This window comes from Sciurus carolinensis, chromosome 6 (assembly GCF_902686445.1).
Source record: "Sciurus carolinensis chromosome 6, mSciCar1.2, whole genome shotgun sequence".
Lineage (NCBI taxonomy): Eukaryota > Metazoa > Chordata > Mammalia > Rodentia > Sciuridae > Sciurus > Sciurus carolinensis.
In genome coordinates this window covers 62,683,743-62,697,514 of record NC_062218.1, presented here as the reverse complement: position 1 = coordinate 62,697,514, position 13,772 = coordinate 62,683,743, and the positions used below count along the sequence as shown (strand labels likewise).

Here is a 13,772-nt window from a genome sequence, read left to right as displayed (position 1 = left end):
AACATCCCCAGCCCCGTTTTGTATTGTATTTAGAGACAGGGCCTCACTGAGTTGCTTAGCACCTTGATTTTTGCTGAGACAGGCTTTGAATTCGTCTTTCTCCTGCCTCAGCCTCCCCAGCCTCTGAGATTACAGCCGTGCACCACCGTACCTGGCATAAGTTCTCAGTTTTAAGAAAAGGTGACAGTGGAAAATAATTAAGTTTAAAACGTGCCAGGTAATAAGGTGGTCTCTGTTTTCATATTGTTTGTAGGAAGAAACCTGTAAAAAAACCAGCCCTGTTAAGTTACAATGATGGTACAAATTATGTTTATATTGTGCTAAAAAGGTGAACATTTTCTTTTGTGAGAGCACAACTTGCTCTCCTAAGCTGGTGCTGATTATAGGGTTTTTATTTTGATTGCTCAGTGACACTCAATTATTTACAAGTTTCTTACATGAATCTGATTGAAAATTTCTACTTAAAACAGATACCAATACCTCTCACTGTTAAATTAATAAAGTTCTGAGAGATTTGGTTAACCATATATGAATGCATGGTGATTGATAATTTAATAATAAATTGCCCAGAGACTGTAGTCCTGAGACATTCATGCTCTAGAGTATTTAATTGATTTTTTTTTTTTTTGCGGTGCTGGGGATTGAACCCAGGGCCTTGTGCTTGTGAGGCGAGCACTCTACCAACTGAGCTATCTCCCCAGCCCTATTTAATTGATTTCTTAGAGTTGACATTTAGGGGCTGGGGTTGTGACTCAGTGATAGAATGCTTGCCTAGCATGTGTGAGGCACTGGGTTCAATTCTCAGCACCACATATAAATAAATGAATAAAATAAAGGTTTATCAACATCTAAAAAAATATAAAAAAAACTTTAAAAAAATTGACATTTAGGGAGTATATTTTGTTTTTTAATGCATTGTTTTGTGTATGTGTGTTTTTGCTAATTGTAAAAATTGGGTATATGTTCTGCCATATGCATTCAGCATAATTGGGTAGAAAGCAAATGACGCATATATCATGTCTATAAGAGTTGAGATAAGATTTTTTGGGGGAAGGAGGAGGGTTGGTGCTGGGGATCCAACCCAGGTTCTTAAACATGCTGGGCAGGTACTGAGCCACCAAGTTACATCCTGAGCCTGAGATAAGAACTTAAATTGGAAATTTTCTGGAAAGATTATTCCATAGATTAAGGTATTTTCCATTTTTATATAAAAACCAATTGTAAAATATGGGAAAAATTTCATTTTTTGCTCCTCTTTATTTTTTGTGCTTTTGGGCATCAAACCCAGTGCCTCACATATGCTAGGCAAGCACTCTTACCACTGAACTACATCTCTGGCCCCTTTTTTCTTTTTAATATTAAAAAATCAATTGTTACATAATAATTTGTACATATTTATAGGGTACAATATGATATTTCAGCACATGTATACGATGTGTAATGATCAGATCAGGGAAATTGGCATATCCGTCACTTCAAAAGCGTTGTTTCTTTGTGTTGGGAACTTTCCAAATTCTCTGTACCAGCTATTTTGAGATATAAAATTATTTGTTGTTAACTCTATAATTGTATTATCACCCGACTATTGTATAATACATTAAAAGTTATTCATTCTATCCAACTTTCACCCCGTTTTCTTTTCTTGACTTAATTTGTTTTTAGGCCATTCTTGAATTATTTATATCTTATCTATACCATATCTAATATGTAATTTATTTATATATATATATATATATATGTATATATGCATGCTAGGCAAATGCTTTACCACTGAGCCACACCCCAGCCCCCCTGATGTGTAATTTGAAAACTGAGTATTTCTTTTGAGTGAAGAGTTCATTCTGATGACTGTGTAAATAGAGTAGTGACAAAAAAAAAGGTAAATGATTGCTGCTTCAAACAATTTGGTTTGAACCAGGTGTAGTGGCACACACCTGTACTCTTAGCAGCTCAGGAGGCTGAGGCAGGAGGATTGCAAGTTCAAGGCCAGTTTCAGGGGCTGGGGAGATAGCTCAGTTGGTAGAGTGCTTGCCTTGTAAGCACAAGGCCCTGGGTTTGATCCCCAGCACCCAAAAAAAAAAAAAAAAAAAAAAAAAAAAAAAGGCCAGCTTCAGAAACTCATTGAGGCACTAAGCAACTTAAAGAGACCCTGTCTCAAATTATAAAATAAAAAGGGCCTGGAATGTGGCTCAGTGGTTAAGCACCCCTGGGTTCAATCCTTGGTACCAAAAATAATTAAATAAAAGAATTTGGTTTGGGTAATGAAGCTCAATGTGTGTCTTTAAATACTGTAATACAAATATTTTGTAAGTTTGAAGTTTTGCATGTTTGATTTAACTGATCTCATGTTGATAAAGTGCCAGTAATTTAGACCTGTTTAGGGAGATGTCAAAGTGATGTACATAGACTGTATTTAAAAAGCAATCTCTGCTTACCATGCATAAGGCCTTGGGTTTCATCCCAGCACCATAAGTAAAACAAACAAAAACCAAAAAAAGTTAAACCTAAAAACAAAGCTCTCAGTTATCTAGTAATTCAAACTAGGTTAATTAAGCTATGTTCTGTAACTTAGGTTTTTGTTTGCTTTGAGGAAACTAAGCATATAATTATGTTCTCTACTGGACTGAGGGACTTAAAGTTTGAAAAGATTAACTATATTCATTAGAATTTACACAGGTTAAAAGATTTTAAACAAAACTTACTGTAATCAGCATAAATATTAAGTCATTGGAGGTGCTGGCGTGAACCCAAGCCTTGCACATTCTTTGCCACTAAACTGTACCCCTAGACCCCATTAATCTTTTAATTTACTTTATTTATTTTTTAAAATTTATTATTGTAAACGAATGGGATACATCTTATTTCTCTGTACATGAAGTAGAGGCATACCATTTGTGTAATCATACATTTACCTAGGGTAATAGTTTTTGATTCATTCTGTTATTTTTTTTTCTTCCCCCCCACCCCTCCCACCCCTCTTTTCCCTCTATACAGTCCCTCCTTCCTCCATTCTTGCCCCCCTCCTACCCCCCCTTAATTTACTTTAAATAATGAGACTTAAGTGTTTTGGATTTTCATCAGACTAGGTTTTAAAACTAGGATATGTAAAAGAAGATTCGTGGTGTTCATTTTTCTTTTCTTTCTTTTATTAAAATTTCAACAGTGATGAGAAGATTGCTAGTGAAAATAATGTTGAAGAGTCCAACAAATTGTCCTCCACTGTTTCACAGAGAAGAAAGCGAATATCAAGTACTTCTAGTTTGGTTAAGCCTAGCATCAGTCTTCCTTCACAGTCTCATCCTTTATCTATAGTTAATCAAGATGCTCCACAGCCAAACCCTATTCCAACGAAAGAGAAACAGCCATGCTCAGACAGATACCGAATATATAAAGCCCAGAAACTGAGGGAAATGTTAAAAGAAGAATTGAGAAAAGAGAAGGTAAGGGAGGAAAATCCCAATTTCATTGTTGCTTGCTAGATTTGTGTTTTTATGTTAGTATGGCATCATTTGGAAGAAAAATAAGCATCTATAGCAAAACCAGAATAACAACTCCTTTGGTTAATTGAGAAGTATGATGAACTTCATATTCGACTGGTATAATTTTTATGTACTTCATTCAATTATCTTTTTAATTTTTTCCATTTTTTAATTTGTGCATTATAGTTGTACATAATGGTGGGATTTGTTTTTTTAATATATACATATGTGTGTGTGTGTGTGTGTATATATATATACATATATATATATATATAATATAATATAATTTGGCCAGTATCATTCCTCAATGTTTTCCCTTTGTTTTTTATTGTTTTTGGTGAAGACAACAAGTAAAAGTTTTGTAAGAACATGTACATAGATACATAAGCATAGTTATAAAATAAACCTTCAGAGATATCACATAAAGATATCCAAGTGACATGCTATATATTTGAACAAGTATAGTTGAGCAGAATGAATTGGTAATGTTTTCTAAGTTGCTGGGTGGAAAATTACAAATGGGAAAAATTTGTGAAATGCCTGTAGTAGAGTCCATGTTCTTTATAATCTTGAAGACTAAATTTTTTTTTTTTTTCCCTGGAAGGACATGGTAATAGAAGTGAAGCATGCTGGCTCTGGAGTTAGATACTTAAGCTTTGAATCTTAGCTTTATCTCTTACTAGCTGTGTGATGTTGGGCAATTTAATTAATCTTTCTGTCTGTTTCTTCATCCGTAAAATAGGACCAATAATAGTATCTACATCATTGGAGGGTTGTGAACATTAAAAGAGTTAATACATGTGAAACGTGTTTAAGCTTAAGTCTAGAAAATAGTAAGTGCTGGTGTGGTGGTGCATGCCTGTAATCCCAGCTATTTGGGAGGCCAGGGTGGGAGGATTGTGAGTTTGAGGCCAACCTGGGCAACACAGTGAGACCCCATCTTAAAAAAAAAAAAGAAAAAATTCTGTTGAAAACATTAAGTGTCCACCAAATGTCAGTTCCTTTTATTAATTATAAAATGCATCTTTTTTTTTCCCCCTCTCCAGTGCTAGAGATTGAGTCCAGGGCCTCATGAATGATAGGCAAGCACTCTTATCACAGAGCTACACATAGCTCCAATGAGCAGATTTTCTATATTGAACTTTTATCCATTCCCAGTCACTTTAGTTTTTAAAAGCTAAAAACTATTGAGGGTGATGTACTACAACTTTTTAATATTCAGTTTATAAATTTTCCCCTAAAATTAGGCATAGGAATAATAGGAATAGGAATAATAATAATAATTAATAATAATATTAATATCAAAACTCTTGGAATGAATGTGACAGTAGACTGTATATTTGAATATAGTACATTTGAAATTCTTCTATATTTATAAAATAAAGTGGATCTGTGTGTGTGTTTGTGTATATAGAAACAATGGAAAAACAAATATGCTATAAATGAAAGTCAGAGGCCACCAGACCGTTCAAAAATGACTATGAGAGACTTCATATATTACCTGCCAGATAATAATCCAATGACGTAAGTAAAATTTATTTGTTTTAGTTTCTTTGTAGTGATTTAAGTACCACATTTAGTGTATAATTTCATGTTTTCCAAAAGCATGTTGACAAAATTCGTAGCACATATGCTATCCTGTGATAGAATATTTTATGATAACTAGTGATCTTTTTTTCTTTTTTGTGGCACTGGGGATTGAACTCAGGACTTCACACTTAAGCACTCTACCACTGAGCTACATCCCCAATCCTTTTTTTGTTTTGAGACAGGGTCTTGAAAAGTTGCCCATATTGGCCTTGAACCTGTGATCCTCCTATGTCCTTGGGAGTCCCTGGGATTATAGGCGTGCACCTCTGCCTGGCCTTTTTCTTCCCCTCCCCTCCCCTCCTCTCCCCTCCCCTCCCCTCCCCTCCCCTCCCCTCTCCCCTTCCCTCCCCTTCCCTTCCCTTCCCTTCCCTCCCCTCCCCTCCCCTCCTCTCTTCTCTCTTTTCCTCCCCTCCTCTCCCATGTGCTGGTGATTGAATTCAGGGCCTTGCCTGTGTGAAAGCATGTGCTCTACTGCTGAGCTATACCCCCAGCTGTGACATTGCAATTAACTGCTTTTTGGGGATGGTAAATGATACTTTTTATCTATGAAATGAAAAATAATTTTCCCTTGTTGTATTAATTACCAGGATGTAGTAAAAACCAATTAGGCAACTTTTCTGTGATCAAGATTGCAATCTCTTTCTTATTTACTATAACCTAATCTAAAGGCGCAATCTAAGATTTTATGCACTACCTTATGATTAAATTCAATGGCAGTTTGATTAGCAAATATTCCAAGAACAAAACTTCAAAGTCTTGGGTGGGGTTGGGGGGCAACAGAAGTCTTATAAATAAATCTGCTGATTATTGTGTTATTGATAGCTTAGCAGGTGTAGAGGTAGCATAGGCTCTTTCAGTGTTTACCAGGTGTTTGGCCTAGTTGAAGGAAGGGCCACAAACCTAGGTTTTTAGTTGTTTGACATATATGCATTGAAGACAAGCCACCCAGGTTTCTTCAGGCCTCAGGAGTGGGACCCTCCCTTTACTAAGGAATAAGGAATTACTAAGAGCATTTTCTACTTAGAGTCTAGCAGATTATTTGTACTCAATGACAAATTTTTTACTGAAAAATTACTTCCTTTTTTGCTTTTTTCCTTCCCTTCTGTTCCCTTCCCTGCCTTCCATGTTGGGGACTGAACTCAGGGACTTGAGCATACTAAACACACATTGAACTAAAACCCCAACTGTGACTGAAAAATTGATTGTTGGATTGTGCCATTATTAATGAAGTGCTATGGTTTATTATGTCTTTACAAAACACATGGAAGTTAATTTTCTTCTTGCTTACAGATAATTGACAAGATGTAAATAATTTAACTCATTAAAAAGTATTGTTATTTGTGTTTAATAGTTCTTCCCTAGAACAAGAAAAGAAAACTGAAAAATCATTGACTCCAGTCCAGTCAAGAGAGTAAGCATTCCATCTTATATTTTTTTTGAATGTATTCTATTATGGGAATTTTTTTTTAAAAGTGAAATGATTTTGAGGTCTGTGTCCAGATTTTTCTTTGATTATAAAATATATTTTTACTTTTCAGCCATTTATTTATTTATTTATTTGCTTATTTATTTGTGGTCTGGGGATTGAACCCAGGGCCTTGTGCTTGCAAGGCAAGCACTCTACCAAATGAGCTATATCCCCAGCCCCAGCCTTCTAATTAATAAGCAGTTCATACAAAAAATAGAGAAAGTTCTCTTAAGTAAAATTTTTTTAAAAAAGAAATGATCCATCAAATTACATTTGATTGAATTTTTTCCCCTATTTTGGGGATTGAACCCAGGGGCACTTTACTACTGAGCGAAATCCTCAGCCCTTTTTTATTTTTTATTTTGAGGCAGGGTCTCCCTAAGTTGCTTAGGGGCTTGCTAAATTGCTGAGGCTGGCCTTGAACTTGCAGTCCTCCAACCTCAGCTTCCTGAGCTGCTTGGATTATAAATGAACACCACTATGCCCAGCTCCAGCACTTTTTATTTTTTATTTTGAGGCAGGGTCTTGCTGAATTGCTTAGGGCCTTGCTAAGTTGCTGAAGTTGACCTCAAACTTACGATCCTCCTTCCCCAGCCTCCCAAGCCTCTGGGATCACAGGCATGCATCCTACAACTGGCTTGACTGGATCTTTATATTTATTTTTTGTGGTACAGGGGGGTGGAACCCAGGGCCTGTGTGTTCTGGACAGGTGCTTTGCTACTGAACTACACTTCTAGCCTTGATTGAGTTTTTTTAAGTAGACTCACTTAAGAATAAAAGTAACTTTATTTAAATCAGCTTGAAAGGCCCACAGTATTTGTATAATGCATATTTAACTGACCAGATGTTAAGTTAAAACTAGTAGAACAACAAAACTTTGTTGTTGTTTTAGAAAAATAATGTTTGCCTGATATAAAATTCAAAAGGAACAAAAGTGAATATTGTAAAAATTCTTCTACCTCTGATCAAACCTAGCTTCTTTTTCTTTTTAAATCTCAAAGTTAGCATACTGTGTACACTGTTCTGCAATGGGTTTAGTTTGGATGCCACTATATATAGTCTGTGAGTGAAAATACTGAAGAGTTAATAAAATGTTCTGGAAGTAAGTGCTAAGTAACTGGAAGGATTATTCTTATTAATTCCATAACTGGATGGTTTGCAATGATACTGAGTTGAAGTAGAATAGATGAGCATTTATTTCTCTTTAATTAATTGATTTTGTTGCTAGGAATTAAGTGTAGGGCCTTGAGCCTGCTGAGCATGTATACTGCTACTGAGTTATACCTCCACCCTAGGAAATACTTCTCTAAGCTATGGAAATTAACTTATCTTTACATTTAGTAGGCAGGAAAATAAGAGCACTGTTGATGTTGAAGATAATGAAGAAGTGGAAGAAGAGACAGATGATGGGCCATTGCTGGTTCCTCGAGTAAAAGTGGCAGAAGATGGTTCTATTATTTTGGATGAAGAAAGGTAAGTTGGAGATTTGTTGTAGTTGCCAGAACAAGCCTGCCTTGTCTAAGGAGAGAGATCCTGTTTCTGAGTCGGTCATCATCACTTAGGCTGCAGTGTTTCCACTTATATCATGAATGCTATAAACAGAAAATGCTATTAAGTTATAATTTGTAGCTTTTCTTTTTTTGAGAGGATGGCCTTCTAAATTGCCCAGGCTGGCCTTAAACTTGAAATCCTCTTGCCCCAGCTCTCTGCATCACCCAGTAACTGGATTATAGGCACATGCCTCCCTGCCCAGCCAATTTTTTGCAGTTTTTATGTGTTTTATAGGAGATGATACTGTTGCTCTGTCATACATTAGTCTAACACCATTGTTTTACTGACCTTACTGGTAATTGAACTGAGCTGTTAAACTAATTACGTGCAGTTCTCCACTGAGGATAGATTTCTAGAATTAATCTTGAAGTCAGTATTCAGCTTTTTGTGTAATTAATTTATACCACATTCTGGCATGTGGTGATAAATAATTTATATGATGAAACAAGTTTAACATTTTATGATTTTTGTTAAGGTGAGATTTAATTCATTTTCTGCTTTCACAGTTGTAAAATTAAATTTTTCACATTTGGCATTGCACAATTCATTTTTCTTTCTAAAGTGAATTATTTTGTAAAGAGTATGCTAAATTAATAAGTTAGTAAATACAGGAAAATGGAAAGTTTTTTGCCTCCTTAGAAAAACAATTTTTTCCCCTCTCCCTGGTACTGGGGATTGAATCCAGGCACCTTCTACCACAGAGCTACATCCGCAGCTCTTTTCAATTTTTTTTTTTTTTTTTTTTTTGGTACCGGGGATTGAACACAGTGGTACTCTACCATTGAGCTGTATTCCCAGCCCTTTTTATTTTTAAGGCAAGGTCTCAAAAACGGCCTTGTTAAGTTGCCGAGGCTGACTGTGAACTTGAATCCTCCTATTTCAGTTTCCCTAGTAGCTGAAATTATAGGTGTGTATTACTACTCCTGGTTTAGTAAAAAATTATATAGCATTTAAATTCTGTGATAAAAGCCAGGTGTGGTGCTTGCTTATAACCCAGCAACTCTGGAGGTGAAGGCAGAGGATCAGAAGTTTGAAGCCAACCTTAGTAACTTAGTGAGACCCTAATCAAAAAATAAAAAAGGCCAGAGTGTGCATGTATGAATATGTAGCAGCAGATCCTATCTCTGTTTACAGCTATGATGCACCAATAAAAAAAGTATGGAAAAAAAAATAAAGGCTGGAAATGTACCTCAGGGGTAAAGCATCCTGGGTTCAATCTCTACTACTTAAAAAAAAAAAAAAAAAAAAAACTAAAAAATAATAATAATAAAAATATGATGATTAAACATGAATGTGGTAGTGCTAATAATATTTTGTTTGCTTTTTTTCCTTTAGTGTGTGATGGTGAGTTTACTGGTTGATGAAGAGTTAAAAGTGTATTTAACTGCTTTGTCTGTAGGAATGTAAAATATAAAATGCTTATATTTCTCAATATCCTCATAATGCCTAGCATAATAATATATATAGAATATATGAGGCACACAGAAGGCGACAAAACATTTTTTAGGTCCCTCAAAATTACTGAGCCACATCCCCAGCCCTTTTTATTTTTTCTTTTGAGATATCGCCTCGATAAATTGCTTAGGGCATTGCTAAGTTGCTGAAGCTGGTTTTGAACTGGTAATTCTCCTGTCTCAGCCTCCCAAGCCATTGGGATTACAGGTATGCACCCTATACCTGACCTTTTTTTTTTTTTTTTTTTTTTTCCTCTCCTCTGATACTGGAGATTGAACCCAGGGGTACTCTGCCATGGGTTATATCCCTAGTCATTTTATTTTGGAATAGGATCTCACTGAGTTGCTGAGACTAGCCCACAAGTTATGACCCTTTTGCTCTAACTTCCTGAGTTGGGATTATAGATGTGTGCCACCATGTCTGGCTTAATTGCACCAAAGTTATTTTCTGAACTTTATATTGTTATTGTAGATTTTGAAAACAGGTTGGTACTTGTTTCTACTTCTTGGTAATCACATTTTAAGTAACAATTTGATATTTGGAAAGTACGCATATTTCAAATATATATTACTGTCATTTTTGTTTGAAATGTATAGTAAATGTTTTAAAGTATAGCTGTTTAAATCTCATTTACTATTTGTTTTCTTATTTTTATTGTGGCTCTATTTGAAAATGTGTTTCTTTTAGTTTAACTGTAGAAGTTTTAAGGACAAAAGGCCCCTGTGTTGTTGAGGAAAATGATCCTATATTTGAGCGTGGTTCTACAACTACATATTCCAGCTTTAGGAAAAACTATTACTCTAAGCCATGGTCTAATAAAGGTAACTAATTTTCATTAAGAATTGTTTAAGTTACTTACTTGAAATGAAATAAACTGTATTTCTGACTTATGTCATATGGAAACTCCTATGTTGTTTTCTGTCCAGCAAATTTTTTGACACCTCCCACCTGCTCTACTGTGGAACTGTATCCTTGGTTATAATTATATTAGAAATCTTCGGAAGAATTAGTTCTTTGGTCGTTTTGTCTGAAATCTTCCTGTGTCAAATCCTTTTACAAAGAAATGCCATTTAAGGGAAAAATTAACATTTCTAATGGTCATAATATTCTACTTAAGATAATATTACGTAATAAAGATTCTATTTTTTTTTTCTTCCTGTGTGCTAGGGGATTGAACCACGGACTTCGTACATGCTAGGCATGCTACCACTGAACTATATCCCCCGCCCCCTAAAGTTACTATAGGTAAAAATCAGGCTGTTAAACAAAGTATACAGTACGTATTGCATGGTGATGCTTATTACTTTTTATTACATAAGCATTAGAGTTTTGGGAAGAAATTCAAACGTGACTGAAAAATACAGAGCAGAAGGGAAGAATCTATACTTCCTTTCTCTGACTACACCATTCCTCTTCACTTGATACATGAGAAATTGTATCAAGTTTCTCATGTTTGTTTTTTTTTTTTTTTGCTACTTTTTAATGTTTTTGGGATATCTTACATGCACACATACCCAATTCTGGCTGTGACTGACAACTTTCTTCAAGGTGTTTTGAATGAGACCAGATAACAATGTCTTTAAAAATTCCGGATGAGTGCCTTGGAGCATGCTTGTAATCCTAGAGTCCTAGAGACTTGGGAGACTGAGACAGGAGAATTAAGTTCAAGGCAGCCTCAGCAACTTAGCAAGGCCCTAAGCAGCTTATTAAGACGCTGTCTCAAAATAAAAAAGGCTGGGTATGTGGCTCAGTGGTCAAGCACCCTTGGATTCAATCCCCAGTACTCCCTGCCCTCCCAAAATTAACTATGGATGGTTTGGTATGAGCATAAAAATTTCTTATGTTACCTTTTTTTTAAAAAAAAATGTTTTAGGGCTGAAGAAATAGCTTGTTTTGGAGAGCGCTCACCTAGCATGTGCAAGGGCTGTGGTTCGAATCCCTCACGCCTCAAGGAAAAAAAAATACTTTAAAGATATTGTTTTGATATTCCATGACTATTTTTTCAATAAGAAAGTACTGTGGAATTTATTTTTAACTCATAATATATGCTTATGTAGAATTTCTTTCCTCTGAAAATAGTTTTAATGATTCTCAATCTTATTTACAGAAACAGATATGTTCTTTTTAGCTATCAGCATGGTAGGAACTGACTTTTCTATGATTGGACAACTCTTTCCTCACAGAGCAAGGATAGAAATTAAGGTAAAGTAAACCCATAACATTTGTTGATTGGAAAAAATCCAAATGTTGCTAATTTTTTTTTTTTTACCTTTGGTTTCTTTCCTAGTCCATGTTTTTTCACAGTGATGTTTATGTTACATTTTTCCTTTTTTGCCTGAGAAGTAAAGCAGTATTTCTCAATTGTGTTTTTGGTAAAATCTCCTTAACTTTAGTATGACTCTACTTAATTTTAGAATTACTTCTAAAATAGATTTGAGGGAGTACTAATAAAGGCACTGAAATTAATGTAAGAGTTGGACAGTGAAAAGAGGAGATAAATATATAAGAACTTAATTTTTTTTTCACTTAATACCTCACATTTATTAAAAATTGAAAAATACAGAAAAGAATGAATAAGACTGGCTTCATTAAACAAGCTTAATTAACTTACCTTTGACTAATAAATGAAAGTACTTAATTTTTTTTTTTTTTCCACTTAATACCTAACTCACATTTATTAAGAGAAGATAAATATATAAGAACACTTTTTTTTTTTTGGTAATGGTGAGGATTGAACTGAGGGCCTTATACATACTGGGCAAGTGATCTACCACTGAGCTATATATCTCTAACCTTAAGGGGTAGCCTTTTGGACAAAAAATATATTTTTAAATTTTCTAGAATAGCATAGAGAAGAATGTTATTGTTAGCAATAGCAATGATATCAATTATAGCTGTTACATGGCTGGAGGATGGATTTTCTCTTTATACAAATCTCCTGGGTTGGAGTGCCTTTATGTGCTATCACACTGTTGCTGCAGTGCATTACCCAGCCATAATCTTTGGACTTCATTTCCTACTCTATCACATTCATTACATTAATAAAAATTTCCAATAGGAAAGATCATTTCCCCCACAGAACCAGATTAGGCATTGATTGATTGCCGGGGGGTATTATGTAAGGTGTATTGTACAGTATGACAGACTATCCTTCCTCACTGCATTACTGCATTTCTTCAAAAGATGAAAAACTGCATATTCTTTTTTTTTTTTAGTTGTAGATGGATACAATACCTTTATTTTGTTTATTTATTTTTATGTGGTGCCAAGGATTGAACCCAGTATCTCCCACGTGCCAGGCAAGGACTCTACCACTGAGCCACAACCCCAGTCCTGCTTGGGTGCTTAACCACCAAGCTACATGCCAAGCCCTTTTAATTTTTATTTTGAGACAGGATCTCAGTAGGTCCTTAGGGCCTTGCTAAGTTGCTAAGGCTGGTCTTGAACTTGTGATCCTCCTGTCTCAGCCTCCCAAGTCCCTGGGATTATAGCCCTGTGCCACTGTGCCCAGCTCATTTTGAGAATTTTTTTACAACTTTGTTTATGAGAAGAATATTGGTTAATGGTTTGTAGTTTTTCTTTGTTTCCTTTTTTGAAGTGCTAGGGATTGAACTCAGGGCCTTCTATATACTAAACATGTGTTCTACTGTTGAGTCACAACTCTAGCCCTTGTAATTTTCTTTTAATGTCCTTGTCTTGTTTTGGCATGAAGATTAAAGAAAATGAGTTGGAAAATGTTCTCTTATCTGCTTCCTGAAAGAACTTAAGATGAATACTGTTTCTTCTTTAATGTTTGATAGAATTCACTAGTGAAATCATCTAATCAGGTGATTTTCTTTGGGGGAAGGGTTTAGATGATAAATTAAATTTCTTTAGTGCATATAGGGCATTCAGATTTTCAGTTTCAACTGGGCACAATGGCATATACCTGTCATCCTCTAGTTAGGAGACTGAGACAGAAGAGTTGCTTGAGCCTAGGAGTTTACAATGAGACCCTATCCTTAAAAAAAGACAAGTTTTGGGGCTGGGGTTGTAGCTCAGTGGTAGAGTACTTTCCTAGTATGTGTGAGGCACTGGGTTCCATTCTCAGCACCACATATAAATAAATAAATAAATAAATAAATAAATAAATAAATAAATAAATAAAAATAAAGGTTCAGTGACAACTAAAAATTCTGTTTAAAAGTTTTAATTTCTTGTAACAGTTTTGATGCAAAACTGTTAAATTT

At 35.1% G+C, this 13,772-nt stretch overlaps 1 protein-coding gene across 10 annotated transcripts in view; it reads left to right on the top strand.

Annotated features, from left to right (window-relative positions):
• The window catches only part of Bdp1 (B double prime 1, subunit of RNA polymerase III transcription initiation factor IIIB), a 109,482-nt gene that overhangs the window by 1,238 nt on the left and 94,472 nt on the right, over positions 1-13,772 (top strand). For 6 of the 10 annotated variants that reach the window (XM_047556024.1, XM_047556022.1, XM_047556017.1 and 3 more), the window contains exons 2-7: positions 3,164-3,440; positions 4,894-5,003; positions 6,421-6,480; positions 7,879-8,010; positions 10,231-10,364; positions 11,651-11,745. In XM_047556024.1, coding sequence (XP_047411980.1) covers positions 3,164-3,440; positions 4,894-5,003; positions 6,421-6,480; positions 7,879-8,010; positions 10,231-10,364; positions 11,651-11,745 — 808 coding nt within the window. Of the gene's footprint in view, positions 1-3,163; positions 3,441-4,893; positions 5,004-6,420; positions 6,481-7,878; positions 8,011-10,230; positions 10,365-11,650; positions 11,746-13,772 lie in introns of those variants that run through there. The other 4 variants (XM_047556020.1, XM_047556018.1, XM_047556027.1 and 1 more) reach the window with 3 other exon arrangements.